A 19,542-nucleotide genomic window follows, 5' to 3' on the forward strand; every position below is an offset into this window, starting at 1 on the left:
ACAGAAGCACAATTATTGCTACCGGATCCTCATGGTAATGTTCAGTCTACCACCGATTGGCAAACTATGGGTACAACAAGGGTTTGTTGTGTCGATGGATCTTGGAAGGAAAAAGATGTTTTTACTGGACAGGGGTGGTACTGCCGGAAAATGGATTCAGAGGACAAGATGATGGGGGCAATGAATCTCCGACGTAGCCTATCTCCTTTACATGCAGAATGTGAAGCGCTGATTTGGGCAATGGAGTGCATGAAGACCCTGCAGTTCTCAGATGTAGTTTTTGCGACGGATTGTTCTCAATTGGTGAAGATGGTGTCCTCACCCGAAGAATGACCAGTATTTACTACGCATATGGAGGAATTTCAACGAAGTAAGACTTTTTTCCCTAATTTCAAGATCCGACATATTCCAAGGGCGCAAAATACAATGGCGGACAAGCTTGCTCATGGGGTAAGGAGTTCACCATCAGCTATGTTATATGTCGATTCGATTCCTCCGGTTTGGCTTTCTGAACCGGTGGAAACTCGTTAGAGTAATTTATTGTTGTGAGAAAAAAAAAAAGTAACCAAAGGCCTTTGTATCGGTCCCGTCTATTCCTTTCTTAATGATGACACTGATTAACGGGTTTTTAAAATACCAACTTGGTATAGTTATCATTGGGTGGCTGATCAGATTCGACGGATCCAACCAGTTCAGCTAGGTTTTAATATTTTCTCCCACATTGCTGGATCTTCTCCTCCCTAGCTCCACCTCCTCCGCCAAGTTCCTCCACCGCTCTGTTCCCCTTCATCTAAATAATTTTTCCAAATTAATTTTATGAACCGAATATTTTCTTCTTTTATCGATTTGGTGTTCTTTTAGGGCTAATTGGTGTAGTAACCAATTTTGAGAGGTAAATTAAGAATATAGACATTATTTATTCTCCTAACATTTTCTTTCTTTTCTTTTGGTTTTATCCATTTTCCAAGTCAGTTGACGGTAAAAGCATTTGTCACTTAAATAAAATAAAATAAAAATTATCGTTAAATGAATAGTGTTTATGATATTAACGATGATGGTGACTATAGTGCTATAATATAAATAGAATAGAACATAATAAATGATATAGTTCATATTAATAAAACATAAAATGGTTTAAATATATTACACTATGTATGTCCAAAATTAATAATAGCATAACCATAATTTTTATGGCAGATGATCTAGCAATATAGTACATGATCACTAATTCTTAAAATAAAATATAAACCGTAAATCCAAATATCAACTTATGCAAATAAAATAGTAACAAACAAATAGCATAATACATATTGTTCAAATTTTTAAATGTTTACATTTGCAGGAAATGAGATAATGTTTACCTCAATGTCAACCCAAAACTTTTATAAAATAAACTCAAAATACTAATCACCAAACCTTAAAAGGAAATATAAACTCTAACCCAAATATCAAAATATGCACATAATATACAACATTATCAAAATAAAATAGTAACAAATGAAATAGCATAGTATATATTATTCAAATTTTGAAATGTCTATGGTTATAGAGAGAGATAATAGGTACCCCAACTTCAATCCAAATATTTCATAACTAAACTCAAATCACTAAACTCTAAAAAAATATAAAGCCTAACCTAAATATTAAAATAAGCACATAGTACATGATATAAAGCATTATCAAAATAGAATAGTAACAAACAAAATAACATAATATGTGTATTATTCAAATTTTGAAGTGTCTATAATTACAGAAAGAGATAAAGCACCCCAACTTCAATCCAAGTCTTCCATAACTAAACACAAAAACCCAAAAACACAAATCACTAAATCCTAAAAAAAATATAACCCTAACCCAAGTATCAAATATGCACATAGTTGATAATATGAGAATAATAACAAAATAAATAGCATAGTACAATTAGAAATTTACAGTATAAACGAGGATACCTCGACCGTAACGCCGTCGTAGTGGTCCATAGATTTCAGAAGCGGAGACAACGTATATATATATATATGTAAAAATGGTATTTGTAGCATAGATTATGGATTTAAAGGTTGTTGTGATGATTGTGGTGATGGCGGTTTGAACGTGAGTATAAATGAAGTGATAATGATTATGGAAAAAAGAAATTATAGAGAAAATGATGTTTACAGAGAAAATAAATACATAACACAGCGTGAAATTGATGATGAATATATTGTAACGATGGCGAAAGGAGATATAATAGAGACAGAAGAAAAGAGATAGTAACTGATAATTGAAGAAGAAAATATTTTGATTTAACATCAACTAGATCTGGATCCGCACAACCGTGTGGTGTATTTTATATAATTAGTATATATTTTTAAGGTTGCTTATTTATTTAAATGTATATATCTTTTAAATACAATAATTTTATATTTTTCATACTATAAACTATTTAATTATTTCAAATCATCATCTATATATTGGTTTTAGAATATATTTGTCCTATTGAATTTGCATTTAATAATAAAACCATTTTTAATTTGTTTTTTTAAATATCACACATGAAATAAATCATGACTTCTATTTTAATATATAGGATAAAAAATAAGGTATTTGTTTGTTAAAAGATCCAGTTTTATAGGAGTTGATGGTTAATTTAGACTTGATACATTATCAAACATATTTTTCGTAATAATTGAATGATAACTGATTTCTAGTTATGATCCATTTTCAAAAAAAATCACACATGTATCAAGATTGTGACTTATGTTTTAATATATAAGATTGGATGATAAGAGTAATATAGTATATATTTCAGAAATAATGGAGATACTTCTTTTAGTTAGATTTTTAATTATCCTTGTTTTGTAGTTATATGGCCTAACTAGGGTCGGCCCGCCCTACGGGCGGAAATTGGGTTACATGTGATCTATATAACTATATAATTGTATATTTTCAGTGTGTTGTATTTTATGTTCGTTTTTGCAAGAACAGAGTATTTTTACTTTTATGGTCTCAAATAATATTAGGGTTTGTAGGGATTATGTTTGAAGTGTATGTGGGTTTTCTTATCGTATTTTTTTTATAATTAGTAATCTATAATTTGTTGGTTAACTGTGGGTTGCTCTAATTTGCTGTAAAAGTCATGGAAAATGTTAATCACATGCATCGTGAAGATTTGCAGCGATAGCCTTAATCAGTTGTCCTGATCTTCTTCTTGAAAGTATCTTGATCATGGCATCAAACCCAGCTGCTCTACCTCCACATCAGCCAAGCACTGACTTGTTCTCTGATGTTTCTTCCCGGAGCCCTCATCCTCCACCCTCTAGTTCAGTGACATTTCCAGTGATAATTAGCTGGTTTGCAACCAAAGTATTGGTGAAGAAGAAGTCATTGTCGTGGTCATGTCCCCAATTTGCCTATTACATGTTAGTCCGAGGATTCTCATACGCTTTTGTGACTTTAGGCATTGTAGAAGTTGCTCCAGCTCTCTCTTAAACTTTTTTGCTCCACCGATGATCACTACTTGATCTCCCTGTTATTTACATGCATATAAAGAAATTCTACAAAATATTAAAAAATATTTTCATATATTATATTAAAAGATGTTTTAAGAGAATATATGAAAAAGGAGAGTTCCAAAAAAAAGAGAATATATGAAAACAATAAAAAAGAAGTATTTGCGTTATTATGATGCCATTTGAACATAGGATCCATTCATAAGATACTCGAGGACACAAAGAAGCTCATTCATTTTCTTCCTACTATTCCTCTCAACCGCCATATGAGTCATTCGTTGGCTTGATTTTGTTTATTGTATGGTTTGTTTTAAACAAAATAATTATGATAAATTGAAACCCAAACCGGTTGTAGAATTTCTCAAAAAAACAAACGGTTTTAGAAAAGAATATCGGGTTAGGCGCTTACCTCTGGCCTCTTCACACACACATTCGTTGCTAGCTTCCATGGAGTACTCTGTTTCTGTCCATGTCGACAACCAAAATTGTCTATGCTATCTCTGTTTTTTTGGACCTGTAATATTACTATTTAGCAAACTTGTTCGAAACCCGTGTATATGTTTGTCAAAGGTTGAAGCTAAAAATTACAATTGTGTGAGTTAATGGAACCATGGGCAAAGGTTACTTGGGCCTCACACTGCGCGCCTACATTTTGGTAATGAAAATCATATAGCTATGAAGGAAATGTGGTCAAGTATTATGAATGTAAAATGTTATGAATCTGGGGTAAAATTATTCGATATATCGAGATGCAGCAAGTTCTCTAACGAACAGTTCTCTTAAGTATTTTAAATTCCTGTCTATGAGCTTCTCAATCTTGATACCAGATTATGGATATGTGGTTTGGTCAGTGAAAAGAGCACCGGGGGTGACGATTGGTACATGTTAATGATCCAAACAAACTTCTTATCACTAATTTTCGAGCCCATTCGTTTGTAATTAGAAAGGTTACATTTTAAAATGTTTTCCTATCTGAGTGGGTGATTCTACGTTGTTAATAACGCATGAGATTGTAGCTTCCAGAACCATAGAGCAGAGATTTGTCATTAACCGAGCAGAGATATGTCATGAACCATTGTAATGTTAGCTAATCGAGTTGCCGAAAGGAGTGATAGGATTAATTAAAATTTGTTTGTATTAACCAATAAACGATCTATTTTTGTAACATTATATAAACTTTGCGGTAAGTTATTTGACATGGGATGTGTAGTTAGTGGAAGAACTATTTAATTGCTTAAAAGTTGGGAAACATGATAGATGAAGCAAGGACAAAGAATATAAAAAGGTCATAATTTTGACAAATTGAGTAGCTAGCCTTGCGTGTCTTCTTGAGTGCATGTTCGGCCGACAACGTCTTTAAGGAATTTGTGTATGTCGTTCTTATCAAGGTCTCCCACACCAGGCCTGCATTAAAACAATATGCTTGTCAACTACATTAAGGAACATTGTGGGGGTTAACAATGGACGACCAGTTGTAGCAGGAAATATGAACCATGAGTTGATTACAGTTGCGGCACTCACATTAATTTGTAAGTTTTGCGTATGCGTCGAGGGAAAGATGGTCGCCGGATTAATCAAACTCAATTGCTAAAACTATATCAAGTGCATGGGAATCAGCATTTACGGTTTTTAAGAATTTCTATTCAACTTAGGTAAAAATTGTTACATAATGTTATTATAATGGGATCTTATATGCAACTTGGAATCAACACTATAAATATAACACAAAAACCTGAGTTCTTCGTAATATTCTAACATTGTGATGCATCTTTATATTATAGTCTATACACAGGTGTTAAATTTATAGTGGAAGAGAAGTAACTAACCAAGAATGAATGTAGCAAACCACTTTACAAAAAAAAAAAGTAATATATAAAACCCCAAAAAAGCAAAATGCATAGTAAAAGAACATCAAACATGTCATGTCATCAGTACACGGTCAAGCTAAGAAGAAACACAACTACTTTAGAACATAAATTAGACTACTGACACCTAAACAATACAAAGGTTGGGAAATCATATACAACCCTTCACAAAATCTCAATTTTCTATAAAAGATTCTACGCTTCAAGGGAGATCGGATAGTTAGAGGTATATGGTCATTTTGCTTCAAGGTTCATATCAATGCAGGTTGACACACCGGGAGGCTGGCCTCAGAAAAAAACCTCGAATTAAATCAATGAGCAGACACAAAGATTCATATGAAACATTAACCAGAGTGGATTCAAGTGTCTTGGATACAAATACCAAGGTATGATCAGGTGCATCAATGGTTATGTCTATACAATTCCACAAAAAAATATCAAAAAGTTCATCTTTGTAATAACACCAAGGTCCAGATGGGTTCTTCTTATATGATATGAGACATTGACAGCAATGATAGTAGATAGACAGACAAAGACATATTACTAACAGTTTTGAGACCAGTTTCAGAACAGTTAAGATTTTTGGTGCTACTACGAATTGGGAGGATGATGTTCAAGGGTGAAGGCTGACCTTTTCATAATTCTGTATGAGCAAAAGTCGGAGTTAAATAAGATATCTGAGCATCCAGCAGGAGCATATCAATTCCCATGAGCTCTCCACCACGGTGAACATTCCTGGCCTCCCAGAAAGACCAAATCGTTTGCCATAACTCACAGATTAGTTTACTGGTTAATTTAAAAGGAATGAATGAGAGGATGATTCTCAAAATAGAAAAGCTTATTCAGTTCGTTCATTCTTGAGTAGTGTTAGCGATTGATCATAGAGCCATCATAATCATAATCTGAGCAGACAAATGCAAAAGGTCATTGTATATTCATTCAGCATGAGGCGGTTGAGATATGAAGAATGAAGAAAAAAATTTGATTTCATGGAAATTTAATATTAAGAAAAACATAAACGGATAAACCATTAAAACACGATTAGAGATCTATATAAGATCAAGAGCATGTTTCCAAAGATGAGGTAATTTTTAGACAAAATCTGGAGAAATTCAAACCTGAAAACACACCGTCGAAGAGTGCTTGTTCTTTCTTCTGACACTGAAACCACAAAACCCAAGCTGAAAGTTTGTTGCTGTCGATCGGAAAAACAAAAGCTGCAAAAAAGAAATCACCTTTTTATAGTCGAATCCACTGCCTTAGAAAATTAGGAATCACATTGATTAGAGATCGTGGGGGGGATTATTGAATCGTTGTAAGTTGATTATTCTGTAACTGGTATCATTTCATATCATGAAGAAGAAGACGAAAGATCATTCCGAAACCTTAATCGCCATAAGCTTTGGAGATGCAAAGATGAACACACGTCTAATCCAAATAGAAAATTGGGCGTTTCATTTAAGCGAAATATCTTTTGGTATGGACTCAACGAAGATAAGACGAACCCAACAAAATTAAAACCCAAATATATCGCAGAAGAGAGTAAATGAAACGGGGAGTTTCATAGCGTATCCTATGTGGCAGCAGGATAATTGATCAATTTCCAAGCTGAAATCCTAGGTGGCATCATGGGAGGGATTTAAACACTTCTTCATATATAAAGATTTCTCTTCTTTTATGATACACTCAGAGAAATCAGATATTTTAATTAGTTGATCCAAAATTTTATAGTAAAAATCTTTCAAACAAGATAACAAATAGACACGAAAGCAAGTAGTTATGTTTAATCACCACGTGAATAATAGCGTGTATCTCACATACTCTACCTTATCGAATACTAGATTTTGTGATTCACAATTGAAAGTACATAACTGTTTTTTTTACATAATATATATGCGGGAGTTTGATTTAATCTGCGTTGAATGTAAACTCATAAACTGCTGATTTTATAATAAAAAAATCATATATATTTTTTTATGTTTTCTACCTTACATATAGAGTATAATATATTATTTTATAATATAGATGTTTGATAAAAAAAATATTCATGAATTTTTTATTGGTTTAAATTTTAATATGATTTGAAAACTATATATTATTAAGTTATATATCTTTGCTATTTATATATACTAGGCTGTTGGTAATTGTATATCATGTTAACACTGTTGACTTTTTGGAACAGTCAATTTCTTGATTCTTGTTAGACAAGTTAGCTGTCATGTTCTCGATCAGCTAAAATGTTCCTTCCATTGTTTGATTATGAAATCTTCTTTACTCGTGTAATTCAGAGCATTTCGAAATTTTCAATCAACTCCATTATATAAAGCGCCAAGAGATAAACACTTTCAAACACATAGTGAGAGCATTATCTTCGGTAATCATTGAAACGCTCCTATGCATTGCAAAAAGGATTCATCAGTGAGTTGTCTGAAGGAGAAAATCTTGTACCTCAAGGCTTCAGTTTTAGCTTTCGTTTAGAAATGGCTTAAAAATGCTGATCAGATTTTTTTCATGAAATAAGAGAGCCAGTAGGTAGAGAGTTCGGAAATAGCATGCATTTGATGTAGTCTGGTGGTACACTATTTACACGAATCGTAAAGCAACATACTTTCTCGAAGCTTTCAACATGATCCATTGGAATCTCTGCCGCGAGACCATTGAATATATTTCTCTACACTAAGACGATCAAAACATACTTGATCTCAAAATCATATCTAAGGTGGAGGGGTAATGACAGAGCGCGTAGTATAGAAATTACGCGGAAAGTTTCTGCCCTTTCACTCAATTCTTCAGATGATGTCTATTGCAGACCTCTTTAAACCTTTGTCTTATTCGATTTGAGGGAAATGTAGTATCCTTTGGTTAATTTTCCTACAGCTTATACCATACTAAACTGATTTAATTTCCTTTTGCTAAACCACCTATATATAAATACATTATCAGTGTATATTTTACGATCTAATAAAATATATTCTGTTATCGATTCTTCTCTTTCAATAGAGCTGTTTTAGGTTTTAGCCAACGATTCTGTAGTAGTGTTCAAATTCCAGATTTATATTTAAGAAAATCCAGGTCCCCACCATAGCTTTGCAAATTAGTAAACTACTTTTCTGTTAAAAAGGTACACTACTGTTATAATTTCCTATATTTGACAAAATAAAATATATGTTGTATATATATATTTTGAATTACAAATTACTACTATATACTGAACGTGCACTGGGAGATGTATAATTTAGATGGAAAATAAATTCAGAAAACATTCATTGTTATTGCCTTCATTATATATATATACTTTTTATTAAACACTCATTGTCTGTCCTAAAAAATCTTCTTGCCAAAGCTAACAAATTTCTGTTTATCATGTTTGTGTTTTATCTTTCGAACAGTGTTGTTCTTATGGACTTTTAATAATAAAGAGATGACAAAAAAAAACTACTGACTAATTTTACTTAATGAGTATTCATTTCTAATTAACAATGTTAGAAAAATGCATGAGGAATCATTAAACAAAACTTTTACAAAATACTTTACATATCCACAATTACATACACATTTATTTATTAAGCGACAGCTATGCACACATACTTTATAAACTTTCATAAAATCCGTATCATACACAAGAGACGTATGAAAAAAAACACAAACCGGATAATCCCATTTATTTTGAAGACAATGATATTAAGAAAGAAAGTTCAGAGGAGAAGAAAACAAAATATAAAGTTACGCAAGTATAATTCATCTCATCATGCCGCCCTGCACAACCGGGGCACCCATTGCAACGCCGGCGTTTTGACGTTCAGCGTTTCCTTGCCATCCTAACAAGTCAATTGTTTATATTTAAACAGAGTGAGTTTGGTTCAACAAAAGCGAAATAATAGTAGGCATATTATTGTATTTGAAGCTTTGATTAAAGATTAATAAGCAAAATAAAATAATACCAAGGGCTACATCGAAACCACGGTTGGTGAGCTCGCGATAGGCTTGAGTTAAGGCACTACGCTCACAGAAGAAATTTTTGAAACAGTCTCCACATTCGCTACCCTTAAGGTTGTATTGTTTTCTCATTTTAGTTCGGTAATGGCACGAGTAGATGAATCCACAGCCCGTGAACCACGTTAGTAACATGTACAATGCACCAGCCTCACAGCATGCTGAAATTTATTTTCTGTTAAATAAACTGATTTTGTTTTTGATGGAAAAAACAAAAACGATTGCCGTTTTGTCGATAAGGTTAGAAACTTACAAGTGGAACCTTTGTCTATAATCTCTGCGATTCGGCCAAAGGTAACGCAAGGACACCAACATGTCATACAACCTGCAACAGTTAATCCTAAATTCCGTTACTATTTTCAGAAGATAATCAATTTTGGGCTCAAAATGATAGATTTGTAATCTAAAATTTTGATAAAACATGTATGCAGTATAATAACTTATAAATCTGTATGAGATACTATATAAGGATCGTGTATATGTATGGTGCTGAATTTTAAGTATGCCATTATATTTAGAATTTCATATTTCTTGAAGTTGGAAAGAATAGCTCTGTGACAAAAAAAAAGAGAGGAAAGAATAGCTTACAGCTGGAGCAATCCGAGCAGGAATCACAGAAACCAGTGGACCATTCACCCTCAGCTTGAGGTTTGCCTTTAACTTCCATCACTCTATCGTTCTGTTACTTCTTTGCTCTGTTACTTAATGAATGCCTCGTGGTGATGATACTTATAGGGTTGAACCAAGATTCAACCAATAATAAAATAAAATTTATAAAATTGTTTGTCATATAACATTAAATGTTCGAAAATTTACATGGAAAACTGAAAACGTGATATAATTTTGGAACAATTTTTTCCTAAAGTGTCATATATTAAAAACAGAGGATTATAGTTTTCTCAATTTGAGATACATAGACCAATGCTAAAAAAATATTTACTTAGCTTTTTATTTAAATAATTGGTCAAAATAGGTGAAACTTCCAATAAAAATGTTTTTACTTTTTAGAGATGTGATTTTAAATTAATACTATTGTCAAAATTCGGATTTTTCGTTAAAAGTTCTAAGTTTTGGAGTCGTTTATGTACGAAAAACATGCTTGTTTAGTTTGACAAAAATCAGATTATGTAACTTCAAGCTATATATACTATACTATGGTGTCTCAAATAGTTTGATCTACAGCATTTCGAGGATTAATTTATGTCTTGTTTTTGTATCAATAACTAAACGACTATGGATTGATAAATTGTGTGATTGGTTACGGATGTTGTGTAGAACACTCACAACCTCTACCAATCACCCAGAGTGTTATCTGTGGACATTAAACACATGATGAAATTTAAAGTAGACAAGTTAAATTAATTAATCACACAAAAACGAAGTAAGTGTTTCAATCAGATAATTACGTGGTTATTTGCATCAGTAATCTTTTAGTTTAGGCCATCGTTTTTCTGAATCGTTACAAAATATGGACCCGTATGTTACATGCTAGTTCATCAGCCACTTGTTTTATGTCTTATCGGTAATCAATAACAGCGTATTGACTGGGTGGGAGAATTCTGATGAAGTCGTCCTACTCCTTAAAGATTCCAAGTCGTTATGTGGAAAATAAATATGTAAAATAAAATGATGAAATTAATCATCCAAACCAAAATAGCATTGCATAATGATAGTTTTTTTTGTTTATATATTAGTAGATATACATACAAAGATTTTAAAAATAGCAAAACTTTAAATCAGTAAGAGCCACCATATATATGTAAGAAGTTTTTTTCTTGATTAAGTAGTGAGCCGCCATATAAGATTATTATTGTAAGAACCAAATTTACGGATGAATTTTTAAATCAGCTCTGAATCTACCGGCTACTACCATAAGTTCGATTGCCCAATTTAAGTTTGGACCACACTTCTTTTTTTCTTTTATTTTTGGCAGCAACCACACTAATCAGACAGGTGATTGATTTTTGGTATATGTTCGAAGTTATTATCACGTTCGGTTATGATTCAATTTTTTTAAAAAAGTTTTAGTTTAAGTTTTCTCGGTTTTCGGGGTTCGAGATACAAAAATCATTTGGTTATTTATGAAAACCGGTTTTATTTCAGTTTGATTATTTTAACTTTTGGTTTAGTTTGGGTAGCAATGTTACAAAGTGGCTAATATCCGATAAAGTTTTGGTCTAATTCAGTTGATTTTTAAGATAATTTCGTTAAAAGAAAATTTGGATTAAGTATCATATAATTCAGATTACTTTAGATCTATCTATATATATAATCATATTTTCTTTCCTATGAGAGTGCCACATCAGCGCCATATCACAAAGTCGATTGTTGTGGTTTCGACCACGTGTCCTGCCTGTCCAAAATGCATCACTTCATTTAATCGATCAGTCTCAAAAACCTCCCTTTCAAACCGGGTTCTCTTCCATTCATCCGCGAAGCACATCCACTCCACGGTTTTCTTCCTATTCTATTCACGAATGAGGCGCAGCTCCTCTGTTAGCTCTCGGGTCCTGGATTGATCTTCTTCTACCTCTCTCGCTTCCCGAAGGTCACGCAAGTGATTTTCCATCACCACAGAAAATTCATTACAATGCCTCCATAACCTGAGAAGAACGTTTAAGCACCCATAGGAAACATATTGAATCAACAGAAGTACAGCAAGATGTAACTGCCTTAGAGTTCGCCATTGCCACTTTTTCATAGGTGTTTTTCTCGATCAGAAGAAACGAGAGACAGAGGGCAACAACTTCGAGGCCTAGTACAATGAGAGAGAAAAACGAGATCATCTCGGGTTGCGTACAAGGGACCACAAGGTAATGATTAGCAAGGATTTTTCCTAGTCCCAAGGAATATATATAGCCGTTGATCTAAGAAGACGAAAGCATGCGAAGTAACGTTAAAGGATTGTATTTAATCAAAAGCCCTATCGAAATCGAAACTGAATTCATCGGCTCTGTTTCTTTGCCCGACTAAAGAAACAAAGGCTGGGGGACAACGTAACTGTTTGGCGCGACTTCGGTCAACTCATGATTGGGCCGGTGAAAAGCAGGCTTGGATACGAGACAGAAACTCCGGCCCAATATTAAGACGAAGGCGAGTTCAAAACGTGACGAGGTCGAAATCCTGAAGATCTAGGAGGTTAGTTGAGGAAACCTTGAGTCGACGCGACTATAAAAGAAGCGTGGATCGATCCAGATAGACATATGAAACCCTAGAGAGATTTAGCTACACACATCGACCTCACCTTAAGCTCGCTATCAGTTCATTGTTTACTTGATCTCAATTTTAGCCCCTCATCACATTCCCTTACTGTATTCATCTTTATCTAATCAATAGAAATCTATCTTCGTCAGTACCGGTCCAGACAAATTAAATGCCTAAAGCAAATTATAAAAATACTGCCCTTTGGAAGTATTGAACCTACCACCTCAAGCATATTAACCACCTTCCAAACCACTACACTAAAAACACATCTCACGAAATGCTGCCCCAAGATTGATGATATTATTTGGCGCCTAAAGCCCTTGCTTCTTGGGCTTTAACCCAGGGCCGGCACTGATCTTCGTCAACCGAAATATGATTATATCATTGTGTTTTTACATTCCAACACTACCAAATAAATTAGTGTGGGTTTTAGGAAAGTTGTCAAATGAATTTTTCCGTTGCTTTCATGTTAGCGTTGCGAGAACTAGCTAGGACTCAGGTTTCGACCTCTAGCTTTCGTCACTACCTTCCCTACTTGATTCCAGGAAGCTTAGCATAAAAAGCAAGACTTCCATCGTTTCTGAGCTGATTGAATCGAAGTTACAGCCTCCAATTTCTTTGCAGTGGAGAATATCTCTATTGGACGCAAACTAATTAACGCCTCTTCGTGTGATGGTTCGTGATTTGTATCCGAGATTCCATGAACTTCACATGAAGGATTCTTCGCGATCTGCTCGGCCTTCTCTGACCGGAGTGATTCCAACTGGTTTAGAATCCGATGATATCTTTCTCCACCCCGTTGATATCTGCATCAATATCGGCCTTCACGGTCTGTGATTCACTTCCATGTAAAAGGTTCGATTTGTTTTTTTGGCAAAAGAGCAGATTAGAAGATGATGGTTGGAGAAGCAGTCGATGATTGTGGTTGCAGGATCCGGTAAATGCAGCACATGCTATGATGCGAATACACAATATCCTGAATTCTCTCATCCCCTGTGGTGAAAGATAATTGCTTTTTCATCTTAGGGTGTGTCTACATATATTTTCGTAATATTTATAATAATTTGATATATGTTGATTTTCTAAAAATAAAACAATGGTCAGTAGAAAGAAAATATATCTTGGTTTATCGAAATTAGTTTTTTTTTCTTCTGGAATTATCTAAGAAACATATAGATATGAAGAAAATACTTTTATTACTTTAAAATATACATTTTATCTTAGTTAAAATTATGTTTCGAAGGAAAATTTTTTTTTTCTTAATATCAAAATTAATTTTGATAACTTTCCTTTTTTATGAAAATCACATTATATAAAATATATTTTATTCTTTTAAATTTATTTTTTAAAATTGATAAAATGTTTTTAATTATACATTTTATTTGAAAATGGAAATTTCTAATTAACATAAATTATTAAATAAAAAGAAAATTCACGTTTACTAATGATAATTATATGTATTATTTTAATTCATTAAGGATGACTGCATGTAATTAACCATACTAAAAATGATGTGAACAATAGAAAACTATTTTAAATAATATTATAGAGATAAGTTAGTATTGATCGAGATTCAAGAGTCCAGTCTTATTGTAACTAAGTAGATTGTTATATTATATAATTTCACTTTTTTATAGAAGAGTGGCAGCTTGAATTAGTTCTTGTGGAATTTACGGCAAGCGTGGGAGCTCTTCGTTATAGAGTATATGACAATGGGACTCCTGACTTGGCGAGAACCATCCATCTCCGTCCACGTGAGCCACGTGTTGTATGTCATAAACGACTTCTTGTAATACATATTCGGCTTCGATTCTCCGGTGACGTTGACCGTAAAAATCCTGGTATCTCCCAACTTGTCAAAATGTAGCCGTTTAGGCTCCACAGTGATCTCAGCCTCAAAGTTTTTCTCATCTTGGAACTTAATCTCTCCGAGGTAAGTGGAGTTTGGGGCGCCAACGTTGGTGACCGTTCTGTAGAAGACTTTGGTGAACTTGGTGTTGATGTCGACTCGGGCCGTCCTGGTTGGATAGTTGAGGTCTGCGCTTAGGTCTAACTTGGTCCCGGAGCAATCAATCTCGTGGCTTCCAACGTGTGATCTTAGCATTTGGGTGTTGTAGCCTTGTTTGCACATGTAATCTATGTAGTCCTGGTGTCTTGTCTCGTAGATCAAACCGGGGTCTAGGACTTTTGTAGCGTTTAAACGTCCTACCCCGTAGTCAAATTCATTGCCCGACTGTGCCATTTCCGTGGCTGCAAAGAGAATTTGCGATGTTAGAAGCTACCAAAACAAGCACGTATAAATAATTCAGAACTGAATAAAATAGGAAGTTAAACAATTCCAGTTTATATATTTTTCTTTGAAAGCTTTACAAACTTTTTAAAGGCTTTTAGAAACCTTCTAAAAGTTTTGGTCTAAACTTTCTATCCAGTGGATTTAAAGTCCAACACTAATATATCACAAAACGGATTCAGATTCATACAAGATTTTGGTCTTATGAAAATCCTAGAATATATCTAGTCCAATTCGTAAAATTATTATTATAGATAACACACAAATCACTAAAAACTATAATAATCCTAACCTATCGGACTTACAAGTGGTCATTAGAGCGGATTTAATAGCGGATGGAGACCAAGAAGGGTAGAATGACTTGAGGTACAAGGCAAGTCCAGTGGCATGAGGGCAAGCCATGGAAGTTCCTGACAATATATTGAACCTGAGATGTCGGTAGTCATTTGTCCCTGTTGGCAAAAGATTCACATTCTCGGGCCAACCCGCTATGATGTCTACCCCTGGAGCAGCTAAATCAGGCTGCAAACAAGATCCCAATATAATGTAATTGACGATTCAATGGCGTAAAAAATCTCACAGCGAATTAAACTTAGCTGATCCAAAAACCTGTTTTATGGTGACCTAGTTGATGCTGAACTCACCTTGAGAATGTTTTCTAGGAATCTATCGCAATTAGGACCTCTCGAAGACATGTCAGCAACAGTTGGTTCCAGCCCCTCTTCTGGTGGAATTTCCACCGTCTTGTGGATTTTGACTGAATGTTTGCTGTAATATTATAGGAGTCGATACAAACCAAACATTTTTTTTGTTATACTCTGTGGACAAAACGACTAGTCTTAGAGCATTATTTGAATATCTCAGAATAAATAAAATTCATGTAAAATATTAGCTAGTAAGTAAGTGGCAAGTGGCAATTAATTTTTTAAAAACTTGAGGTAGTTTTTAATTAAAAACGTTCTTCTTCTCTTTTCTTTTTTGTACCTTTTCTATTATTTTTTTTGTATAATTTTATACTGAGAAAAGAGACTACTATTCCTGGTGATCTTTATTGTTCATGTATATGATCAAACAATGAATGTTTTTTACCTTTCAGGTTTTGCCAAGTCCTCCCGTAGATCACTTCCTTTTTCTTTGTCCAGAAATATGGAAGCGATAGGAAACTGTAGCTTTCCCAACGCATAATTTTCGCTAAAATTACCCCAAACGACCGCACCTTGTACTCTCTCTTCAATCGCTTTGTCCAAGATTGTTTGTGAAAAGTTGAAGAAAACGTCTTTTGTTGTGCCGTTCCTATGGTTCAATGTGATTGCAGAATCTTTACTCCTAAAATTGTGAAACAAACATTTTGACTTTTCAAACAGTATGAATATGATAAGAGTGGTAATCAGAGCTTGTGAAAATATTTACAAAAATTAAGATATATATATATATATTTTATAAAAGTTAAAGAAAAACAGAGCATGAGGAAATTCACCCTAACTTACTCAGCAACGAGTGCACGTTTTCTTGTTGATTCATCGGGTGATGTTTCATCCAAAAGTGGGTAGAAAGAATCTTGTGTCTGGAAGGTGTTGATTGTGTTGTATACCTGGTTTTATATGTTCAATTTATTTTAAGTTAATAAACCTATGAGGAGTTACTTGTGAGTCAAGCATAAAATATATTTCACTTACAAATATTGAATCATCTTCTTCTTCCAGCTCTAACTCCGTCATGAAAAATCTATCTTTCAAGCTAGCTGCAACGGTCATGACCCAAGGTGCGCCGTTGATGATAGCGTAGGGATTCATGCCTGAGTTCCCGGCCACGGTTGAAGTCAAAATTCCTTTTTCAAGTGCTCTCAAGAACGCCCACGAGACACAATCTTTGTGTATGGGGATTGGTTTAGGCAACCCTTGAGAATAGGAGATGATGTCGACCTTGTCCTTGATTGCATCCTCTATTGCCTCCAAGGCTTTATGTTCTGGACAATATGAAACCTCTTTACCTTCCTTTAGTATTTTCCAACAGGTTTTATAAACTGCGATCTTTGCATTGGGAACACCGCCTCTCATCGTTCCTTCAGCTAGACCAAAGTAGCTTGCCTTTTCGATTTCCTTGCCTGCAACGATGGAGGCAACGTGCGTGCCGTGGCCCGTCACGTCAATGACCGACTTCTCTTCAGTTACATTGTAATGCTCTTTTTCCAAGTAGTATGATCGAGCTCCAACGATCTTGCTGCATTGGTAGTATTTCAAAAGTAAATATCACTTCTCACACATCCAATAAATAAAATAAATTATGTTTTCTACAAACTAAAACTTTATATCAAAGTGTGACTGATAGGAGTTAGAGCATCTCCAAGTTCCAACCCCACATCTATGTTATTTTTTTCTAGAATAGATGAATTCTACTATAAAAATGAGTTTTACTCTGATAAATACTTCTAAAATAGAGTTCTTTATTTTTAAGAACTGAAAAAGATAGCATTTTCTATTATAGAACCATATGTTGAGATAAAATTCATCTCTATACAGAGCATCTCTACTTTAGAGAAAAATATATGGATGTGGTTTGATTGTTTTAAATTCCAAACTCAAACCAAATTAAATTGATTTTTGGGTATGTAGGATTAGTTAGACCAGTGATCTAGAAAACGTTTTTCTAAAGTTTATTGCTACTTCTAGTTGAAAATCAATTAGCAGTAGTGGCCACTGGATAGATTGACACATATAACTTGTATTAAGTTATGATCATACTTCCATTATGAAGATTTCTAATTAGATACGAAATGAAGATATAACGTAGGAGTTTTTTTAATTAGTAGAGAGTCTAATAATGCATGAATAGGTCGTACTTGTTGCAAGTGATGTTTTCACATTTGTTTTGCCAAGCCAGAGGAGGAGGACTGTCGCTACTGAAGAGCTCAGAGTATGGCCAAATGCCAGAGTCAATAACAGCTACCACCAAATCACTCTCAGCCAGGGGATTTCGCTTAGCTGCTAATGTTAGATTCATAAAGTCCCACGATCTTGTCGTGTGAAGCTTTAAGTTTCTGCTACGTGACACTTGTAATACTTCTCTCCTCCCTGCATCCAACGTTAACCTATTCCATGTTATTCCCATGTTCCTTATGCATCTAACGTACCAGTATAAATCAATACGTAAAACACTATCATATACATGTCGTTACGTTTGCGTCTATATGTAAATTAGTAATCATTTGTAAATTATTAAATGGAAATACAAACGTAAAGAAACAAGCGTTTTCCCCTTACTCTTTAACTTTTGACGTTCATTTTGTGTGAGGCTTGCCGAGAAACCCGTGAAGCTCTCACTATAGCTGTAGATAAGTGCATTTGCTACGGTGCTGCATGTGATTTGTTTAACATAAAAACTGATTAATAATGAGTTGTGAAATATTCCTTTTAGATAAATCACATTAAAAGAATCAATATTACTTATAAAGAATATATAAAGCATAATTAAAACCTATTGTCGTCAAGAACTTCCCCGAGTAGTTCCTTGTGACCGGAACTTGACCCATATCGATGCCCTCCAACTTTCATCTGCACAAGATATATCTGTGACACACAAAGCAAGATGTTATGTATTAAATCCAAATTTATTACTAAAACTTTTAACCTAAAGTATAAAAAGCACCGTGAAAAAAGTAAATGGGAAACTAGTAATGTGTGTGTATTGTCATCAGCACATGTTATACGTACATGAGAATACAGTAAATACTGACCAAAGAAATGAAGCATAACATCAACAACGGATTAGTGTCTCTGATTTTAATTGAACTAGTAGTGGTAATCTTAATAAACAAATCTTTGTTACTACAAAGTGTGAACTTTTTGTGGAATAGAGAGAAGAAGAATTCATTTTGTCTCACCTTTCGCGGGTTGTTTGCCTCTGCAAGAGAAGCAAAGAAGAAGAGTATCAGTTGAAGAAAGAAGGCATGTAAAGCTATTGCCATCACTCACTCTCTATTATGACACTTCTATAGTTTATTGATTAATTAGTTTTGTTGTAAAGCATGATGCCTCTATTTATAGTAAAATTTCATGAAGGAGATTGGGAGAGAAAAAGACTGAAGAAGAGGAAGATTGAAAGAGAAGATAGAAATGAAAACATTTCTTCGTGCAAAAGCTTATCAATCAATTTAAAAGAATCTTATTCTCCGATTATGACAACGTTTTCATCTTCTTTTTGTGATTCTTGAGAAAGTCCAATGTCAAGAAATAGGGGTACTGACCAATCAAGAAAGGTGAGGCACATATGAATGCTTGGTTCGATTAAAATTTTAAGGTCAGATCATAACAGTTAAACCGCCTTGGACAGATACAATCATGCTTCAATTGCTTGTTTGTGTTTGCATGAGTGAAAATGTTCCCAAATGTGTCTACAAACAATTTTAGTGATTAGTTAAGTTTTTAATGGTTGTTCACTTTTGTTTATTCATCTGTTTCCTCTTACCTTCTTGCATCCGTTGTAACATATAACTGGAAACATAACCATAATTATACTAAGCAGCGGGTTACAAACTTCTCCAACCAAACACAATATCATGAAACTGGTTATTATAGGCGAATATGACAACTATACTGAGGAAGATATTTGGATACCATGATCAATGATACGTTAATAATTTCTAATGAGAAAATGGACTAAGAATATGAATATATGTTTGATATGATAATGACATAATATGTTG

At 33.9% G+C, this 19,542-nt stretch overlaps 2 protein-coding genes, 1 long non-coding RNA gene and 1 other non-coding gene across 9 annotated transcripts; 1 reads left to right on the forward strand and 3 right to left on the reverse strand.

Annotated features, from left to right (window-relative positions):
- Window positions 1-4,695: 4,695 nt before the first annotated feature.
- Window positions 4,696-6,881, reverse strand: LOC108853120 (uncharacterized). Of its 6 annotated transcripts, XR_008943694.1 has the most exons (5): window positions 6,589-6,881; window positions 6,472-6,514; window positions 5,985-6,255; window positions 5,010-5,081; window positions 4,696-4,892 (listed from the first exon to the last, which is right to left on the reverse strand). It is a non-coding gene; the product is annotated as an uncharacterized LOC108853120 (long non-coding RNA). The 6 variants fall into 6 exon arrangements; XR_008943695.1 differs by having other exon boundaries at window positions 5,985-6,088; window positions 6,472-6,881; XR_008943691.1 differs by having other exon boundaries at window positions 6,472-6,881.
- Window positions 6,882-7,701: 820 nt separating this feature from the next.
- Window positions 7,702-7,809, forward strand: LOC130510248 (small nucleolar RNA R71). The gene has a single exon (XR_008943926.1). It is a non-coding gene; the product is annotated as a small nucleolar RNA R71 (small nucleolar RNA).
- A 1,043-nt stretch (window positions 7,810-8,852) lies between these two features.
- Window positions 8,853-10,098, reverse strand: LOC108846375 (protein PLANT CADMIUM RESISTANCE 2). Its single transcript, XM_018619606.2, has 4 exons — window positions 9,935-10,098; window positions 9,600-9,671; window positions 9,295-9,507; window positions 8,853-9,171 (listed from the first exon to the last, which is right to left on the reverse strand). Exons 1-4 carry the CDS (start codon window positions 10,011-10,013, stop codon window positions 9,092-9,094), a joined length of 444 nt encoding a protein of 147 aa, XP_018475108.1. The 5' UTR covers window positions 10,014-10,098; the 3' UTR covers window positions 8,853-9,091.
- A 3,981-nt stretch (window positions 10,099-14,079) lies between these two features.
- On the reverse strand, window positions 14,080-18,898 carry LOC108847425 (subtilisin-like protease SBT4.1). The gene is made up of 10 exons (XM_018620669.2): window positions 18,721-18,898; window positions 18,315-18,406; window positions 18,101-18,192; window positions 17,680-17,911; window positions 16,517-17,060; window positions 16,328-16,431; window positions 15,930-16,166; window positions 15,485-15,608; window positions 15,146-15,362; window positions 14,080-14,800 (listed from the first exon to the last, which is right to left on the reverse strand). The coding sequence occupies exons 1-10, from the start codon at window positions 18,802-18,804 to the stop codon at window positions 14,205-14,207; spliced, it is 2,322 nt and encodes a 773-aa protein (XP_018476171.1). The 5' UTR covers window positions 18,805-18,898; the 3' UTR covers window positions 14,080-14,204.
- Between the last annotated feature and the right edge of the window lie 644 nt (window positions 18,899-19,542).

This window comes from Raphanus sativus, chromosome 3 (genome assembly GCF_000801105.2).
Source record: "Raphanus sativus cultivar WK10039 chromosome 3, ASM80110v3, whole genome shotgun sequence".
Lineage (NCBI taxonomy): Eukaryota > Viridiplantae > Streptophyta > Magnoliopsida > Brassicales > Brassicaceae > Raphanus > Raphanus sativus.